Below are 21,200 nucleotides of genomic sequence, written 5' to 3' on the forward strand. Positions count from 1 at the left end.
CTTGAATCTAGATAATTATCCAAATAATTAATTCTCTCATCAAAGCCATTAATCAGCTATGGTGCATTTTATACAGAAAAGACAGAATAACCTGAGGGCAAAATCCAAGTGCTTTTGAGGAGACAAAACCAGCCGCAGTACCTCCTCTCAGCCAAGGGCACCCTCCCTTTTTCCCATGCCGTGCATCCAAAAAGGCACCAGCTGTAATCTAGCCTAACAGATCTTAGTATTTGAGCAGAGAGCTCAGTTCTCACAGCGCAGCATATGGCCTACTTCTGATGGCCCTTTCGCAAGGGTCACCTTGAACTGGTCTGCTCAGTGCAGCCCATCCCTGACCAACATGGACACTAGGAATGCTATTGCCCCGCTATGTCATGCCAAAGATGGTTGCCTACTCAGGAAATGGCCGAAGCATCAACCCCTTTCAAAAGAAGAAATAAAACCCCCTAATATCTGGCTTAAAATCTGTCTTTCCTCGAGAATCTCTAGAAAAAGTCCATTCAGACCTGGATACTAGCCATTTGACATGTGTACCCTGAGCAAAGAGTGTTGTCAAAATGATGTGTGATTGCTCCACAGATGGAAACGACTTTTCTACAGCTGGTGGATTTACATCAGTCTAAGGATGATAATGCAAATGAGAAATAACAGGCATTAGCCCAAATTTTGCTCTCATTTACACCACTATAACTCCATTTGGTACGTATGATTCCTCCAGAACTGTGGTGGAAATGAGAGCAGTAGCCTTTTGTACAGGCCTAAAATACTGCAACACAAATGCAGTTAAACATTAACATGTGCGCTGCATGGAATCTTCCCAAGGAATATAGACAAATACAAATTAGCTCAGCTGGCATATTTAGATTGCACACGGAAGGACAGCTTTATCAAAGAGAAGCACCAACACAAAAAGCAAACACCTCTTTGACCTTTCATTTGCTGTTTGTGATAAAAATATTATTGTTTCAAAATCTGCAACTGCATTAAAAATAAACATTAATGGTATTCACCATGCAAAGTTTCAGTTAAAAATGCTCATTTGTCAAGGTGGAAGCTGGGTAAAAGAGAAGAAAAGTTTGCACATACGTACTCTACGGCTGCTATTTGGTCCTTCACTTCCACTGATCCTAAGCATCGGTGAACCTCCTGTAGAATCTTAAGGCCTTGAAATCCACTCCCTCTGCCATCAAATCGAGCTACGATGACATTATCAGAGTTGACAAGCACTGAGTCCCAGTCAATGTGAAATTTATCTGTAACCAACTGGCTGCCTGGAGCTTCATCACTGCAAATACCAACACACCAGACACAAACGAAGACTATTGACAATGTGATGCACTTTGTCGTTCTCTGATATTTTGTTTAACCTAGATGGCAGAGTTCAGCCAGTTATGCAATTCTGTTGAATTATTGTCACTTCCATCAATACCATCACATTAGCTAGTGCTGGTATCCCTGCAGTAGTAGTAAGCAAAACAATTTCTTTAACTTTCTAATTATGTTATATAACTATGTCGCAGTGTTGCCACTACCTGAATATACTTTATACAAAGAAACAGAAAACTAAAGCACGTAGTTCTGCTTATAGGTTAATAAAGTGGAAAAAACCCAACCCATAATCACTAACAGCTAGCTCAGGTCTGAGAAGGCTCATGTAGAATTTAAGTCACACTAAACAGACAAAAAGAAAAATTCATTCAATACCCTGATTATGATTTTGTAGGATATATAATACTATTAAGAAGGATGTCACCTTAGAAAACAAAAATAATTGCATTATTGTATCCTTGAATGGATTTTTTGAAATAGGGTACAAAGAAGACTAAAGTGCACACTGGAGAAAATTATATTTTCTCCATCGAAATTCATAGCAATAAATGGATGCAGGCAGGAGTGATAAGTTTATTTTATGACTGAAAAAAAAAAGGTTGTTTACAGCAGAAAAGGTGGAATAGAATGGGAGAATGCAGTTTCTAGAGGAACAATAAGATTTTCCATTGAAGCCAAATATACTATTTTCCTTCCAAAGAAAATAAAATGTCAGTTTTAAAAGGGAAGCTCGTCATTATTTTTCCCCCAAGATAAACACAGAATAAGAGAGCAGGCTACCATGAAGTTGTACAAAATGCAAAATACTTCTATGCAGGTTGCATCTGCCAGTTGAATGCAAATTAAAATGTAAAAATGTCTGTGCTGGCTGTATGGAAATTAGATTGGACAGTGTCTGTGGGAATAACCTGTCTAAGGTGAAAGAAAGATGAAGACAGAAATTATTATTTTGCTAAAGAGACTTCTATAAACCTGAGAGGAGGAAAAAGAGATAAAAATCTACAATAACTATTGTCATGTATGTACAATAATATGCTGATTCAGTACCTGGTTTTGGCTGTGGATAATATAGACCATCTTCAAGGTAATCATTCTATCAATTAGCAAGCACATAACGAATACATATGTTCTCAAATTCAGTCAGACTTACCTATGTAGTTGCTATATCATGCACTGAAATCAGGATTTGGTTAGAGACTCAGTCACAACATATTATGCTCGATTCACCATTATCTTGTGCATCAAGTTTATACTTGGCTTTATAAAAAGAAAGGAAGGCATTTTTTTGTTTGCTCAACCAATTCAGTTGTGATTACGTTAACTGCTAGCAATGCAGAGCAATGAATTTTGAAACACTGATTGTCAAGTAAGGTCTGCAGAAAACACACAATTCAGAAGTATATTATCATTATTATTTACAATAAGAGCAGGAGCTGAACAATTTTTTTCAATTTCTACTTATTGTACAGAACAAGGTTTTCAGAAGCACTCTACATTGACATAGATATTTTCACAGAGCTTTGACCATTACTTCCAATTGTAGCAGCCTCAGAGCAGTTATAATTACTTTTTTTAACTTCTTCCAACTTTCCACAATAAGATAATATGTCAGAAATACCCTTGTTTGGTGAGGTATACTTCCAACAGTTTAATGCACACCACACAAGTGAAAATATCAGGAGTCAGCCTGCTTCGCTCCCACCTAATATAAGAACCAAAAAATGCAGTGTTTATACATGTTATATATCCAGGTTATATATCTATGTGTGTGTGTACATATATGTATTTATACACACACACATTATATACCTAGACACTTGAGAACAGGGGAAGAACTGTTACAGCTTTTCTTTATACCAGAAAGTGCTTAAAACCAAAATGGAATTTAGATGGAAGATGATACCCTCAGATCTATTAAGAAAGGAACAGGAGACAGAACCTCAGTGAGATTCTCAGTGGGCAAGGACTGACAGTGATGTTTTCCCCAAGTTCCTTCTCTGGAGGGCATAGCTAGGCTACTTTTAGGTTCAGACTTTAAACACTATACATCTTCTACTCCTGCATGATGGGCTGTTTGACATATTGCTTTTGGAAGCAATTTTCCAGTGGCTAATTTATTTCCAGAATGTCCACATAAGTAGTCTGTGACAGGCATTTAAAGCCATTTCCATTGAGGTACATGTCAAAATTCCCATTAGCATCAAAAGGTCTCTACTCTGCTGCTGCTACTAAAAAATGATACTGATTATCTGAGGTGTGCTTCTGTCCTCCACAGAGAGACAGCATATATTCTATGCACCATTTAGGCCCCACTTCTAACCTCTTAAATGGGGGTTAATCCCTTCTGCAAGTTTGTACATCACCCTGAGGACTCTGTAACAAAGCAAGTTTGTTACTACAGTGCAAGAATAGATGCATAGCTTGATTTGTGAAGTTTGTCCCAGGATTACAGCTGTTTCAAAGATCAAGTTTGGTTTTACGCTCATCACTACTTACAGCCTAATTATGATAACTACTGTGCAGTGGTACTCTTCATAGTATTATTTCGTGACCCCACTAGCAAGCCTGGAAGAAAGTCTGTGCCATCTATGCTTGGGTGTCACATAAACACAGATGTGTTGTTTCCACCTGACTCTGGATGGCCAAAAGGGAACCAAGGACTAGCCAAAGCACTACAGCAAAGCCCACGCCAGCAGTGAAAGGGCTGCATGGAGCTACAGGCTCTTCAGCATCACTCATGCATCATCCTAAGGTGCTTCACCTTAAGAACACATCATCTCCAGAGTCAAACAACAAAAGCACAATAATTCAAATGAAGACTATGTCTCATTCTTCCCAATTCATTTTGTTTCCCTGTAAGTGACAGCACTTGCACTTTCCCTTTTTTATTTTTGCTCCTGACTTTCAAGGTTTGGAGCAGCCTAGCGTGTGCCTTTGACAGCAACGACACCTGGGATTATGAGTCCACCGTGGCAGCACAACTGCTGACGACTCGGGCATACTGCTGAAGTTCACCACTGAGGTACCATTTAAACAGACAGAAGCCATCAATAATATAACAATATCATTGACCTTAGTGGGTAATTTGTATGCTTTTTGCAAGGCAGTTGCAGACATCTCAGACTGTCTGGAAAGAGAGGCAGCTCATCGTAAGTTCATATATTGCTGAAAAGAGAAGAATCTGTTCTTTCAGATTCTATAACCAAACCCTTAAACTAAAGTCTCTGTTCATGACTTGAGTTACAGCCTATGGGGAATAATATCATGTTACCAGAAGCTGTTGCTGCTGTACTCTGAGCAGTATTCATCTGCCGTTCTGTGATCATGACTGCAGCAAAATTTGTTCCAGGTTTTGCACCATTTAAAAACTAAGCGGCAAGATTTTAAATAAGAATTTTACAAGTTACAGGGTTGACCAAGCTGGGGGAGAAATTTTTTTTTAAAAAAATATGGCAAATAACTGCTACCATGACTGCTTATTTTCCTTCTATTTCTGCAAGACAGTGGATTTGATGCGGTATAGGGAAAAGGAAACTTAATAGTAAATAGGCGAGAGAGACTACAACTCAAGAGGATTAAATCTATGCAATGAAATACCACTGACAGGAGTCATCTTTTGCTTATGGTGAAAATGAGCAGGGAAATAAGATAATTTTGCAAAACTTGTGTAATAGAAAAATCCACTTCATTTTCAGATTTCACGAGCATCTCTTTCACAAGCACACCCATCATTACTGGTCAAATATCAGGGAACATGAATAGCCTTAAAAATGCAAATGTTTTCTCTCTGTTCATATACCCTGTTTAGATATAGCGGACTGCAACTAAAACCAGACAGTATGTTAACAACTCCTCCCTGCAGATATGGCCAAACAAATTCAAATGCACCACCAGAAGTGATTCCATTACTAGGGTAGAATGATGTGAAAGACAGGACTGAAGCGGACAGCATAGTACGAAAAATAAATTTGTTATTCTTAAAATATCTTTCTGAAACCCTTGAGGCCAAAGACTTAAAGAATGAAATTTTGAGAACAAGAGATGTAACACTGTCCTGTGTCATAAGAAAAGGAGGTGAAGTTTTGAATCTCCTCCTGCCTGTTGCTAAGGAAGATTAAATGAGTGTTTTATTTACGTAGGAAGATATGTACTGCTGTGGGGGAACTGGGAGTAGGGGAGGCTGAAAGAAGGTGGATCTTAGCTTAGTGACTCCCCAAGCCTTTTGTGGGGACAACACCACAGGGAAAGGGAGTGAGCAGATCCACTGCTGCCCATAGCACCAGGACAACTACTGCAAATGAAACAGCTGGAACGAGCCTCCAATCTACCTCTCTTTTAGCCTAAGCTAAAGGAGTTCCCCTCTAGGCCCTGTGAAATATTAAAGTTCTCAAAGAATGGGGAAAAAAAATTTAAAAGAGTAAAAAAACCCCAATCTCTTAATCATCATCTGCATTGGTATTTACTTTGATGTAACAAACCCAAGAGAGCAGTGGAATACTGCTGCACTCGGCAGAGGCAGGTTGGATACAGGCATGAAATGGATGCTTTGCAAAGCAGTTAGTGGATCGTTCATGCAACTTAGGGATGCCCCTAAAAAGTGAACTTTGCAGCTGTTTTACAGGGGAAGAACTGGCCAAACAAAGAGGCCTTCAGGGATGCCCCCCTTGCAAGCATATTGCAATCAAAGTAGTGGAATCCACCACATATTTTTACACTTCACCATGCAGCCAAGCATTGCTCCTTCACTTGCACCAGCTGCCAGTTTAAACAAGCAATATCCTTTATAACTAATGAAAGGTACAAGGCAGCTATTAATAGGCAAAGTGTTACCATATCTCAGATCTCAAATATTTCCCAAAACTTGCATTATGCCTTTCTACATTTCTTCTAGTCTTTTAATGAGTTATTCCCAAGGCTGTAAAAAAGTCTTCACTTCCAAGCCTACTGTCTTATCTTGCTATCAGTCCCCAGAGTGTATTAACTGGAGGCATAAACAGGTTTGATGGCCTCTGCAAGGCCTAAGACTTTCATCATTTCAATAACAGGTGAAATGATTCCTGTTTATTACCAAAAAATAAGAAAACAAGTAAACAAACAAACAAACAGAAACCTCTTGGAGATAATTCACTGTAACTTTGGAGAATACCTGTGTTGTTTTTTTTCTCCTCCTCAAAGATCAGAACAATCTCTCCCCTGATTCAGTTTTACAATAATTGGACAATTTTAAATGGCGTTAAATAATAAATGCTGACATTTAAGATACATTATCTACAGATTTTGAAGGAATGAGGTTAATTATGTTCTAGAAAAAATAAAGAATGATTATCGCCTCTCATTTTATTACCTAGATTAAATGCCAGAGACTTTACTTAATCATTTCCTGTATGTGTTACCAAGGAGTGTATCTTCCAACTTTTTTAATGAGAAAGGTGAACCATAATGAGAAAATCAAGGATCTGAAATTTAAACTTTGATCTTAATTATATAGAAAAGAGATGATAATCATTCTTTCAGGCAATTACTGTACACCTCTCTAATCTATAGCTACACTGTATGTATTATATCAGAAGGAAACTGAATGTGAAATGTATTAGTGGTTTAGAAGAACAACTGGAAGAAAGGAAAGTGTTATAATCTACTTGCATTTAATGCCCTATGCATCACAATTATTGAAAGAAAAATAGTGCTAGCCAACATAACTGGTTTCTACATGAGATCTAGCTGTTAGATAGTCCAGCCATACAGATGGATGTAAATTTCGACATAGCAATAGAATGATCTTTTATTTGAGCATTGCAGTACACTTTGTATACACTTCGTAATTGCTAGTGGATGAATCTTCACAAAATCTGCGTGATGAAGGTTACAGGACATTCAAGGCCTTAAGTTGTGTCTACATGGAGCTGTGCTGAGTTCACACCCGGGTTTCACACCAGGACCAGAATTCACTGGTACAGGCTCCCTTCCAGGATTCAGCCTTAACACTCAAGACACCTGGGTGCCATATGCTGGAAGTTCAAATTTACCTGTAGGCATCAGTGCATGAATACAGGAGCCTCATTATAGTCGTGCACCTTTGAAATGGCTACTAGCTTTCAGTGATTTGAAAAACAACCTCCAATAAATAATACTAAACTTTCTCCCTTTTATCTTTTTCCAAGTTCGGTTATTGTAATTGTAATCCCATTGATCCAGACAGCACATTAACACCACACAGAAGTAGTCGCTGCTGGTGAAAATTTACTGTCAAATTATGAACCTCAGCCATCAAAACACCACTTTATTCTGAGCCAGCAAAACCAGCCACCAGCACACAAATTCTGTAGACAGAGACGAGACCACACAGGCAAGCCTGATGCTGCAAAATGTAAGACACAGGGAAGATGACTATGACGCAATGATCGCAACCAAACAGCCAGTCAGAGCCTGTTAAACCGTATATACCATATTTACCCTCCAGCTTAGGGGACAAAGCCCACATGCACTTAGAAGCTGAACCAGGCATTTAATTTGCACTGCAGAGGCATAGTAGGTGAATTTCAGGTTTAAACTCACATTCTTTTTTCCTCACCTACTTTCCTTCCTTCCTTCCCTCCCTCCTCTTTTTCTGAAGTCCTTGTCAAATCGCAGCACTACTGAGATGGAAAGCAAAAGCCACTTCATATCTGCTAATACTCCACTTGCCCAGATACATATCTTGTCTTTATATACATGAAAGTGTATGTTGCCTGGATCAATATGTTATATAATATCTCCTTTCCAAAATATGGATATAAAATTAAACCAGCATCCTTACCAAGGACATTGGTGAGTATTCTTTTTCAAACTTCAATCACTGGAATACAATAGTAATTCTTTCATGGCTGAGAAAGCAAGAAAGTAGGTGCAGCTAACGAATATGAAAGTAAGCACTTGTTATCAGCCACTAATACAATTCTTGTCTAACACTTCTAGCAGTAGGAACAGGGTATTTCTCAATCAGTCCCAACAATATCACTCTGGGACTCAGGGAAGTCAAGTATCTGGGAAATTATACTATATATACAACTAATCAGGGTTTCCTTTAAAAGGAATGTTCTTGGACTTGAATGCATTTTTTTTTTTTTGAAAGTAGTACTTCTGATAATGAAATAAACCTTAAGATGTCAACCTGGAGTCGTGGGGGTCAAGAAATTACCCTCTGCACTCACACAGGTTTCCAATCCTTCTCTCTCAAGAGCTAAGCAGAATTTATTAGGCTCAAATAATCATCCCACAAGGGAACCTCCCATAACTTCAGTGACAGTTTTCAGTTTTATATCTCATTTGGGGACATCTTTAACTCAAGAAAGGACTGCTGGGAAGTTTAAGTCTGTAAAAAGCTGCTAAGAAATAGAACTTCTTTCTCTTCTAGGGAAGAGAGGGACACAAAACGTGCAACATTACATGAGCCAGGATAGATTTCAAATTTTCAGTTTCATGTTTTCATTAGTGTATATAGTGTTTTCTAAAAATAACTCCTGTAAAAACTAACATCGAGAATTCAGTATTGCAAAGGTAAGGATTTGACAAAGCAGGGTCTCCATATTATAAATATAGATACAACAATCTGTATTCCTAAGTGGGTGAATTTCCTTTTTATCTCAAATGCACATCATAAAAAAATAAAACAATTATAAAACATATTCGTACATTATGACTTGGCCACATTATTCACTCACTGGGTACTGGCAACTTTGGCAAGTTTAAATTCAGACCTTGCTTCAATACTGTCCTCAGTTATTTCAACTCTTGGTATCTAAAACCATTCCATAATCGTATTTCCCTAGCTTTGTTTTCCAGTCATTTTTGGCCTTGGCGTCCTCCAGGTTTCTGATACTTCCCTTCTGTTTTTTCTAGGTTCTACATGCAACCTTATATTCTACCATAACTGTATATGGCAGGTTTATTTATTAAGGACACTTAAAAATGAAAGCATTAGACTGCTAAACACTTTAGTGTTTCCTTGCACTTGAAAGAAAAGAATAAGCGCAGGTGTTTGCAACTCCCTCTAATGCTGCTGGTGTCAATTCAGAGTTGGTTTGCCTTCGGCACACTTAAGAGAGCTGCTTAAAATATAATCATGCTTCCAAGATCAGGCTAGCCAATACTGCAAAGATAAAATAATCCATGTGTCCTGTTTCTCCACAAGAAAAGAAAAACATGTTCAGGAGCCACTTATAGCAGAGAGCATCCACACTGAAAAACCTGAGTTCTGAACACAAACTGGACTTAAAAATGAAAAATGCTTCTCTGTCTTGTTATCTAAGATCTGAGGTGAGTAGAGGAATCTGGGATTGCTCAGCAGCTGAAGCTTGTAAATTTGACCTGACATACAACAATAAGGATCTCTGCTGTCACTAAGGGCAGGTCTACTCCAGGTGACACAGCTCAGCTAACGTGGTATTTTCATGAATTTAGCAGTGCACTCCTATACCTGTTAGTGAAATTCACATCAATTCCTTCCCAATGGGACTAGAAGAAGATCTGTAGGTACAGAAAAGTCCTCTACACCCATGCCAGACCCACGCTAGGCTCAGGTGGAAAGCAATGAAATGCCCTGATGTGGCCATCACCAGTTTTCCTAGGTAGGTTGAAGGTACATTTATGACTCTGCTTTCTTCCTCTGCTATACATTCTGTAGGCATGCAACTTAAGAGGCTGACTGTCTCTGAAATACACAATTTCTTTCTAAAAGAACAGTGCAGGTTGCCAGGGAATACCTCCTTCCTCCCATAGAGGTTTTCTACAAACAACAACAGACTCTGGATCATGCCTATAACACCTTCAGCCATTGGTGCACAAAAATATATTTTTTTCTTCTTTCCAGTGTTCCTAAAAGCAGTTTTGCTCTATGCATCTTAACTGAGCCCCTCTTAGAAACTCTACCCATTTCTATCTGGGATAAAAAGGAGCATATTGTCTGAACGAGATCCTTTGTGGGTAGGTGTCAGTATGGGTCCAGGAAAGACTGCAGAACCACTCTCAGCTGCACCATCAGAAGGGCCGGTGCCTTGCATACATAAAAGTACAATGAAGCTGAGCTAGGTTTGACAAGCTCAAAAAAACCCAGGCATCTCTACCAGACAGCACCTATAACAAAATTCTCCTGAGAACAAGCCTTTTGATTTATCAACTCAAATCCATAAGGCAATTTTCCTACCCAAGGTAAAAAAACAGTTTCTAATTACAGAGTTCAAGGTTTTCTGTGAAGTACTTTTTTATTATTTTTAATGATTCTACACAGATACTTACATTAATAATAGAAGGGCATACTGGTTTCGATCCGTGAAATCTTTTGGCAGTGACAACTGTAAAGGGAGTTCTTTTAAGAAAAGAGCAATACATTAAAGGCTGGTAGTTACACAGATGAAAAACAGTAACATTGTAAGAAAGCTTTTGGTTTGGTAAAATAACATTTTGTCAAATTTACCGTAATCCTCAATATGAAGCATTTTAATTTCAGTCCTGGAATTCTTTTTCTTAAAAACAGCTTCTTTCAACATAGCATTATTTTCCAAAATATAAAACTCTGTAGGAAACAGGAAGAAAAAGCAAGTTGAAAGGTATAGCAAATCATCAGATCAGAGATAAATGGAGATTCAAAAAAATTAAAGAGCCAAATATGCAATAATAAATCTTGTAAATCAATTCCTTCTGCAAATACTTTTTTATAATGTAACTGCTTTGCAATTCAAGAACTGAACAATCAGCTTAATTTAAAACATATACATTATTCCATTTTCTGGCTTCAACAGGTTTTGTTTTTGTTAAGGACTAACCATGAAATTGCTGATGAACAACAGGAATATTAGTATCTTTGACAAATACTAACAGCAGCTGTTACAGCGAAAGGCTAGTCTGCTGGGCAATATCACAAGCCTCAAGCAGGCATCCTTTTCAAGCTACGTATTCCAAGCCAATATTTAGCCAGCCCAGCTCTACTTGATCACTGCATGTCTTTCTCTGTCTTCTGTACTTCCAACAAAGAGCAAGACTTCAGTTTGTTTTAGAGCTGCAGACAGATTTGAAGCAATTCTTTTACACATGAAAGAATGATTAAGTAGTTCTTTTTTTTATTTTCTTTTTTACTCAAATTACTGATCTTGCTTCTAAAATGTAGATTTATTTTATTATATTTTATTAAACAATAAACCCTCCACTTAGGGCCAAACCAGACAATCTAAGGAGAATGTTTGTTCTGGGCAGTCAACCAAAATAGTATAATTATAGTCTGAGGATGGAATAACTGAAGTAATCCTTAATCATTCTTTTATGAATTGAAAAGGATAATCTAATCTTGCACCGAAACATGAATGGTAAATTATCTCCGTCATTATTTGGTATCTTGTTACAACAAACAATGTCCTTCTATCCTGACTTGCTTTGTTTTCCTCTAACTGCTGTACATAGATCTCTTTTACAATAATTCACTACCAACAGTATTAACTAATAAAGAGCAAAAGTCTACTTTCACAGAACTGAGTAGCTGTACAGAAGTCAATGAATTTACTTTTAGCAGTAGCTACCCCTTATCGGCTATAGCACGCCTGGATAAAACTCCCTCCCCTTGGTGTGCTATGGCAAGGAAGCCAAAGTGCAGACGTGATAGCGTGACGCTGGTGATCAGTGCTACTTCAACATGCAAGACAAGGTTCACTGTTATGGCTGAATAGTGGCTGGCCCATGACAGAGGGGATGCAGATAAGTACAATTCAGGACTTCTGAATTCTGGGAAAAGTCCTGGGGATAATCTAGTGAATGAGATGAGGATATGTAAGGACTGGTTTAGTGCTTTTGAATGGAAAGATGTCTCCTTTCCCCTAATTCACACCCTCCTGCTATGTGGAGGCACAGCGGAGTGCACCAGAGAATTATCTAAGCTGCTGAAGGACAGTCTTCCATTACAGAGCACCTCAGGCAGCGAGGAAACATCAACAGCTTTGGTATCAATGTACAGAAAACAATGAGTAAAACTTGAAAATTAGAGGTATTGAATACCATCCTAAAAACCTTCATTCTTAGATTAGCCATTATTGAAAATGTCAGTGGAGTCACTCTAATTTGAGAAATATAAAAGAAGGACTAAGTTCATCATATGTAGGTCAGATTTTATGATTGATCATCCAAGGACTGTACCTTACTTCAAGATAATTGGATTGTAACTTTAAAAACATCTCTAAAATACCGAAGGTATATCGTAATAGCAGCATAATTTACATAGAAAGCCAAACGGATGAGGACCAACCTGCCATCTAATTAACTCAAGTGTAAATAGAAGATGAATGATCTGCACTTAGCATAAAACATATCCGAAAAGCTGGGGAAAGTTTTAATCATTTGATTAACTTCCTTCCTTATTATTTGCAGATGTCGATGTTGCTAAAAGGTAATTAACAGAACTTTGTATGAATGAGACATCTATTAGTTTGCATTTACTTGTAACTGCCTCTCCCCTCCCCCACACTCCCCAAAACAATCAAGGATGATAAAAAGATAGACCTACTCCGTCAGGAATACTCACTTGCAGTATTACTTGTACTGTGCACACTAACAACTGGAATGCCTGGCCCTGTTTTGAGGAGAGAAGAAAAACAGAGGATGTATAGGGTAGTTAATAATCAGTATTTCAGTAATAGAGGATGAGAGCACCAGTTACCACCCAAGACCGAATCCTGGACACCCTGTACACATGCTTCCCTTCAAACACAGCACCAGCTCCACTGGTGTCTCTTGCAAAGGACACAGTTGAGACTACGGGACCAATAAAGTGTGAAACAGAGACTGCCTTCTGCCTGAGCAAGCAGCCTAGACCTCTGCATCCAGAAGGAGCATTTTTTTCTAATTTCCATGTTTTAGCTATAAGTGAAGAATAAAAAAAATTACACACCCACTTAAAGGCACTGCCTAAAACACAGCAGTTTGACATTCAGAAACAGTAATTTTAGATCGACTGGGAAGTGAACTAATGATAATATTCACTTATATTTTCTATGGAAAAGCTGAAAAGTGTTGAAAAATTATCACATATTTCGCTTAATTATCTGTTTAAGCAGCTCCTTTGGTACGCCAGCTCTGCAAGACCAACAGCATCACCGTTAAACCTAAGTGTAATGTAATCAAATCTTATTTCATGGTAATGTCAGATACTATATGTTTACTTTACCACTAAGAAACTAAAAGCACCAGGAATCATTCCCCATGTCAATAGGTACTGTGCAAACGCACAAGATGGTACGTGAAACTGGGGTGACCGAACATTCAGCACACTTAGAAGTACAGCTGAGTTTGCTGTGTCTGTTCTGAGGATCCCCCAGTGTAAACTTGCAAAAGAAAATGTTTCCCTACCCCCAACATGGAATTTGTACATGGGAAACTTAGTTTTATCTCAGCAAGACAGGTCTTTAAATTACATGCAGGCAGTCACTATTGGGCTAGCAAGGATGATGCAAAAATGCTGAAATCCCTGAGGACACCCATGGCAGATGATGGCATGGACCCTCTGAAATTAGGAGTTAAGACTCATATTTTTAAGGGGAAAAAAAAAAAAAAAGGATTCCCTCTGAAAGCAGTTCAGAGACAGAGCTTAATTTATGTGTTCTGAGTCACCCTGAGAGGTTGTCTCTCTCAATTAATTATTGCATGAGCCTAGGGAAACTTAAATACCTGAAAAAAATAGCATGGTGCCATTCACAGCCTGACAGCCTCCACTGGAAGATTTTATCAATTTCATTCTCTGCCTCAAGGGAGACTACTGACAAAAATCTTACAGGTAGGTTGCTGACAAATCAACGCTTTCTGCCTTAGCTCTTCAAGAAAATAATTTCTTCAGCTGTCCCTTTTTGTTTTGTTTTGGTTTCTTTCCAGCTCTTTTTACTTCTGAATTTGTCATTTTGCTTTGAATTCTGATTTAAGAAAGACCATTTTTGGAGGGGAAAGCATTGGCATTTTGCAGGCCAGCTCTATTTGTCATACTAAAAAGATGGAAGGATGATGACAGATTTTGAAAAAGGGGTATTACAACAGATTAAAAAGCCAATCAGAAAAGAGAAAGACAGATTTGTATTACAGGCATTATGTTGCAGCTCATCAGAACTAAGCACAACACTTGGATTTCCCATTGACCTCCTATAACTAACACCAAATCCACAACTTGTTTCCTGCTGTATAAAATGGGAAAACCAATTACTCCCTTTGTGAAGTATCTTACTTGAGTGGAGAGATTAACATCTGTTAGTGTTTATGAAGTGCTAAAGGAAAAATCCACAAGCAGTGGGGAAAAAGTGTAAAGGACGTGCTTGCCAAAACTGAGAGGCTGTAGAGCTGGTCCTGCATCTACTGGGCTAGAAATAACTCCTGACTCGAGAGAGTCTTGGGAGATGGATTCAGGTGGTACACTGAGACAGAACTCCTGACTGAGGGTAACTAAGAAGGAAAAACTATCCTAATAAAGGTGCTCATGGGTAAACAGGAGGTGGAAGATTTGAAACTTGTACAGATCAAACCAGTCCAGAGTCCCCCAAGGACTTTTCTGGGCAAATTGCTTTTGTAACAATTCAGTCAAGCTTTTTGTTGTGGGAAAATGAGTGTATATGCACATAGATGTGGTGTCATCTGTCTCCTTGAAGCAGTTTATCTTGTACTCTTACAAGCAGCTCCCTGCAGAGGAGTTTTAATACCTGCTCTATGGTGGTGTTGCCATCAACTTCGATACTGTCAAATATCCAACCCACCACAGGCATTTTGCAGAGCTGTGGCAGTACCTGGGGGCCACACTGCTGCTGTAATTGTCCAGCACTGATAAAACACGAGAGAAGACCTCTGAATAACTCCAAGTGAACAACTATACATTAATGTTAGAGGTAGGAAAAACTTAATGACAGTTTATCATCCCTGTCCAACACCTGCAGCTTAGGGCAGTCTACTGGTTGCAACTCAGTGAGTGCAGGTTTAATCCTGGGAGGATGATTTACCGTCTTACCAGCTCAAACAGAAAACTATCTCTAAAGTCACTGAAAGTCATGAGCTTGTGAGGAATTTCATGTGCATACTGGCATCCACATTTTTATATCAAAGAAACACATCAAAAATAACAGGCTGAATATACTTTGCTAATATAATAATAAGAAGCTATGGTTTGGGGCCCTAGCACACTGCTGATTCAGGGCAAAACACTCTTCCCAATTTACCAGCCCTCTCTCTCAAAGGAATCTGAGACTTTCCCCATAGGGACTATGTACAGCACAAGGGAAACCTCCGCTTAAACCATGAGGAGCTCATTACTAATGCAGTCTTTACTCAGATAAGGGCCTTGGGATTAGCTCCATAACTTCTGTCACAGCTTTAACCATGTATAAACCATACAGTTGGTACATATACATATATTTTTCCAACAAGGTAGGTATTATAGGTGCACTTACACACACACACACATACAACAACAAAAAAAGCGCCAAACAAACACCCAGCCTTATTTTAGCCAATATATATTCATAGTTTGTTTGTTTGAATAGATTCAGTTCTCAAGATGGCAGGTACTTTATTTTTGTGCAAAAAAAATGTACAGTTGCAAAAGAAATAGAAAAAATGCATGCAAATAAAATGGGCTATTCACATCTATTTGAGATGAATTGTGTTCTACTTTTCACGATCTTATGCTAGTTGAGCAAAAATACTCGGAGAACGTTGTCTGTAACATACTGCAAGTTTCAAGGTCAACAGGTCTAGCTAAACACTTTATTATCGATTGTCTTATGCTTTTCTCAACCCGTTTTTAGAATCTTATTTATCAGTGTTTATTTCCTGGATGTGGGTTATAAATTTCTCAGTGTGGGATGTTTCTAGTTTTCTGTTTATACAGAAACTCTGAACCCAATTGGTGCTATTCAGTGCTACTGGAATGCAGCTAACAACAAAAAGCTAAAAGTTATTTATTGCAACTGTAATGCTAAAGATGATCTGTCTGTGTGGATTAAACCATACCTGTTTTTTGATAGATACACACAGACATACACATATGTCGGTGACTGTGCATAGATAAACTGTGCGCGTACACATATATGCATACAGGGACATAGTGTTATCAAAAGCAGGCCCTCATTTTTTAACCAGGTGTAGTTGCACAAGATCAATCCCAATACATAATATAATGAAGCTGTCACAAACCACAGTAGCGTCACTATAAATTCCATGGGTTTTTTTGGTGAAGGATTTTTATTCAGGGTAAATTTAAAAGTCAATGTCCTTTACTAGGGCTGAAGTGTTAGGAATGGAGCAGCTTTCTGACATCACTGGTTATTTAGGTTTTACACAGAACATCTTTACTTACAGTCTTGCAATAAGCCCTGTACAGAACTTTGAGTAATACATCATTGAGCTAAATGTTAGACTCCAGCCTAATGCACTTCCCAAGGGAATACATTAATTCAGAAGCAAACACAGTACTTTTACACGCTGTGCATGACTTACCTTTACAGTGCAGTAAAAAATGCCTATTCATGGGGCTAAACTTTGCGCTGAAATACGTGCACTGGTCTTTCAAGAAGTTACACGAGAGACACTGACGATTCAATGATCCCACTGTTGATACACTGGAGAAAAAATGGATCAGAAATATTTTCCATTGTAATAAAATACAATAAACCAAGAATCAGCTCATCAGAGCGATAAAATTTGTTTCAGTCCCTAAACTCGCCAAAATATCACTGTCTTATATTTTGCTTGATGCAAACTGTTTTCAGATGACTCAGTGGACTACTGTTCTGTAAACTGGGCAATATGGACAGGATCCAAAGCCTGCTCAAAGGAGGATTGGAGTTCCATTAACTAGCAGTGCTGGGGGTAACAGTGTTAGTAGGACACTAACTAATGAAAAGCCTCGTTAACTTCAGATTCAAGCACCGAGATTTATGTAAGGAGAAGGTACTTTGCCCACACACTTTAAATTGCATGATTAAACCCCACAAATATTATTTTTATTTAGAAGATTTTCACTACTTTTAAACACTGTCATATTACATGCTTATATTTAGGTTTTGCTTTTTAGATGCTTATAAAGGACTAGTGAAGACATAGCGGTAAAAACATTTTCTGTTAAAATATTTCCTGTTTTTTTCAACAAGTAAAATATCAGCATTTTGAATTTTGAAAAGCTGTGATTCTTCCTTTGTTACAGCTCAAGTGTACTAATTTTTACACAATATAAATGATGATCCAAACCCCAAAGTAGCAATTAAGCTCACAGAACATCATCATAGCACCTCCTGCTTGGGATGAAGAAGCTGTTAACACAGCCACATGTATTACTTACCTGTGTAGCTGTCTTCCTCTTGGGGATTCTTCAGTGCTTAAGAAATAACTGTGCCCAAAAGACAAACAAGGTTAAACTCACTTTGGTAAACTGTCTGATTTGGGTGGTGTTTAGAGAAGTGTGAGACGTCATAAATAACTTTTAAAATTAAAAATTCCAAAATATACATGAGATCAAATACTTTTATATAAATCTTAGCCCCAAGATTAAACTTAGACCCAGTATACAGAGCAATTATTTCAGATGCTATATGATTTCATACAGAAACAGTGATGAACACAGTATTTCATGCTTTCTATGTAATTCCTGTACCGCCCAGAAGCTCCTGTAGCAACCAGGACCTCTATCGGCATATTACAAATACAGAAGAGAAAGTTTCTCCTTCACTCCAACAGTTTGCAATATAAATCCAAGGAGCAGAAAAAGGTCACAATGGAATGGTATCATAAATTACAATAGGCCTTATGATACCTGAAAGCCTTTTTGAGCTGTAGAATCGACTTTTTTCTTCTATCTAGAAACAGAAGCTAGCACCCTAGGCAATGGTTTACAGAAAAGGTTGCATGCATGGGAAGAGGCTTTATTTAGTAGAGCTGCTGCAAGAATATCAAGACAACTCCTTGGTGTGTCCCAGATGAGGTGCCTATAAAGTTTCTGCTTTAGAGGCAGAAGAGTAAGGAAGTCCTCCCAAGTGGCTGAGACAACCCACATGCAGTCTGCCACCTCTCTGCAGGCTGAGTTGCATCCAGACCTCATTTTTTCATCTGAACCTTGGAGAAGTATCTAAAAATTACCTACGAATGTATTTTCAAAACCCTTGGAAGGACTGGTCAGAAAGGGTGCTTCTCCAGTGCCAGTGGAGATGACAGACACTGTTGCAGCCTCAAAAATGTTGCTGCTGAAATATCATGTATTTTAAGGAAAATCAGAATTAGACACATCTGTGGGTTGTTTGGTTGTTTTTTTTTTTTTCCTGCCATGTGCAGCTATAAGTGAAGACCAGCCAAGATCTAGTGAAATTATATAGAGCTTTCAGATGTTTTGTGTCGTTTCTGTACTGCTCCCAAGAATCACCAAGTATGTGCTGCATTTCCTTCCCAGTACAGCACTAAGTCGGTCTTTGGAAAGATTTCTCTCCGAGTGAGCTGGGTGAGGATCAGGGGTTTGGATAATCTCTCTATATAATTTGAATTTATGAGGTTGAATCAGATTCCCAAAGTCCAGAGACCTCATGCTGTAACCAAAGAAGCATGAAAACTGAAGATTTGGGGTTTTATCAAGTAGTAAAAAATTGCTATGACTTCTTATCTACAATCCAGGAAAGAAGTCACCAAAATGTTATTACTGCTGTACTGTGTGTTGATTTCTTTTCTTTAAAAAAATATAGAGAGTCAATTGATGTCACGGTATGCTCCTTTTTCTTCTACATAAAAACACACCCAGTAATACACAGGAAGGTAAATTGTCTTACAACTGCGCTTTTATGTACTCAGGTGTGTCAAATTTATGGTAATGCTCAAAAATGAAAAAAAAATAATTGTTGCTTCATTTTAGATATGCTATTGCTAGTCAAATAGATTCCACTTTAATAAGTTGGGTATTTTCATAAACAGACAAAGAGAACAGTGCTTACATCTTTTGAGTATTTTCATCATATGCCAGGATTTTGATAACTTCCCAGTTTCCCGATGTCAGGTGTCTCACACTGATTTGTTCACTTTTAGCCTGGAGAGAGACAGGGAAAACATTAACTTCCACCGTACATGTTACATTTCTCTTTGCCTAGCAGGACTGTATGCACATGTCATTACTGATTACAGCTTTTAAAACTTTAATATGCAACATAACGTCTTTAAATCACAGACCTCACATTTTGACAGGCCTGAACTTCAAGTATCCTTTCCCTCCCATAGATAAAACTTTTCAAGGTCATTAAAATCATCTCAGTTTTCATCACAATTTTTGTCCATACGCCAACAAACAATAAGAAGCCTCTCCACCCAGGGTCTACAAGGGAAGTCTAAGTGTAGCTCCCAATTTTGGCAACTGAACCAGAGACTTGCAAGTTAGGAAGCACCCCTGGCTCCTCTCAGAATTTGTTTCTGTCCCGGTGTGAGCCTAGGAAAAAACCTGCTGCAAAGGGAAATGCAAAACCTCTCTCAAAGAACATGAGGGCAGTTTCCTCGGCCCACCGCAGCAGGAGCTGCCTTAGGAACCCCCAGGGGGTAGCGCCCACCTGCCCTCAGGTAAAACCAAGCCTTGGCTGGACTCTGCGGCAGGCTCCTCACCAGGCACAGGCTGCAAACCATGAAACCTGAAGAGTGAGAAGCTCATCTGAGTGTGCTTCTTGGTGCAAAAGGTAAACCTGTGGCTTACAACACTGAAAATTAGAACTTCACCCCTCACTATAATCCAGCACGAACACGTTGAAGGTGTTTTTTCTATACCAGGTTTATGATGCATGGCCTGGATATAAAAAATTCTTTGTTTCCAAATTCAAGACAGATTTTGTCAAGAGAAGAGGTGACACTTCAGCTTGTATCTCTGCTTTAGTGGGCAACACTGAGCAGCAGGAGTTACAGAGCAGGTCAGACGGAGGATCCAACGGCACTGTGCCCTGCGAATACCAAGCACCTAGTCACAGTGGCCTCAGTGATTACGTGGCCTATAAAAACTTGTAAAGGCATGAAGAATGTTTTAAATCCTCAGATTTCTGAACTGTAACCTTTAAACTCCGAGCTCTACATCAACAGCAGCAGTAACTAGAAAGCAGAAAATGCTCAAGGACACCTGTGAGACGTGTCTGGAACTGGCAAGGCAGAAACAAGACCCTTAGAACTGATCCACAAGGAATGAACGACGCAGTAACACCATGGCAAGCCTTGCAAGTAGCAATTGAAACCAGGATGTTGTGCTAGGTGCTGTACGTATGTTTATGATGAGGGTTCCCTTGTTCAGGAAGTTCTGATATTCAGTGCTGTCTCCACAAATGATTAAAATACAAATTAGTGATTTACTATACGTCAGTATTTCTTCTCTAGAGGGAGAGAAGCTGCAACTATTGAAAGAGATACCTAAATATTGAGATCACAGCATCTAACAAGAAACAGCAATAAAAAGCCCAGCCAAGCGTTAATAAACATGGTTATTTTTCAAGGTTACAGCCATAATACATAATTTATGAAGCTTGCAGGAAGTTCTTGCCTTGATCCATTAAAGTTACTTTATAATTCTTAGTTTGTGGTTGGAAAAACGATACTTTCTAGAGTGGCAAAACCCCATGTAAGAAATTTCTAGATACATAACATATGATTCAATCCCATTTTGAGATTAGTTTCTTTTAAATATTTCATAAGTTACTAAAAGCATTTGAAAACAATAAAACACACATCTAGCCCTCTACATTGACAGTAAATAATATATGATAGACAGTAACCTTTTAAACAGCAACCTCCCCTTGCAAGAAGATTTAATTAGATGCTCCTGCCAACATGCTTTGATTGTATTATTGACACATGCTTTTCTAAAGTACAGTCAAAGAAAT

At 38.4% G+C, this 21,200-nt stretch overlaps 1 protein-coding gene across 3 annotated transcripts in view; it reads right to left on the reverse strand.

The window, feature by feature from the left end:
* Window positions 1-21,200, reverse strand: part of DPP10 (dipeptidyl peptidase like 10) — a 548,242-nt gene that overhangs the window by 11,873 nt on the left and 515,169 nt on the right. For 2 of the 3 annotated variants that reach the window (XM_055719219.1, XM_055719218.1), the window contains exons 14-20: window positions 19,290-19,381; window positions 17,657-17,704; window positions 16,816-16,937; window positions 12,872-12,919; window positions 10,781-10,879; window positions 10,603-10,672; window positions 1,091-1,285 (exon numbers count right to left, since the gene is read on the reverse strand). In XM_055719219.1, coding sequence (XP_055575194.1) covers window positions 1,091-1,285; window positions 10,603-10,672; window positions 10,781-10,879; window positions 12,872-12,919; window positions 16,816-16,937; window positions 17,657-17,704; window positions 19,290-19,381 — 674 coding nt within the window. Of the gene's footprint in view, window positions 1-1,086; window positions 1,286-10,602; window positions 10,673-10,780; window positions 10,880-12,871; window positions 12,920-16,815; window positions 16,938-17,656; window positions 17,705-19,289; window positions 19,382-21,200 lie in introns of all 3 variants that reach the window. The other variant, XM_055719220.1, reaches the window with a different exon arrangement.

This window comes from Falco cherrug, chromosome 8 (genome assembly GCF_023634085.1).
Source record: "Falco cherrug isolate bFalChe1 chromosome 8, bFalChe1.pri, whole genome shotgun sequence".
In the NCBI taxonomy this organism is placed as follows: domain Eukaryota; kingdom Metazoa; phylum Chordata; class Aves; order Falconiformes; family Falconidae; genus Falco; species Falco cherrug.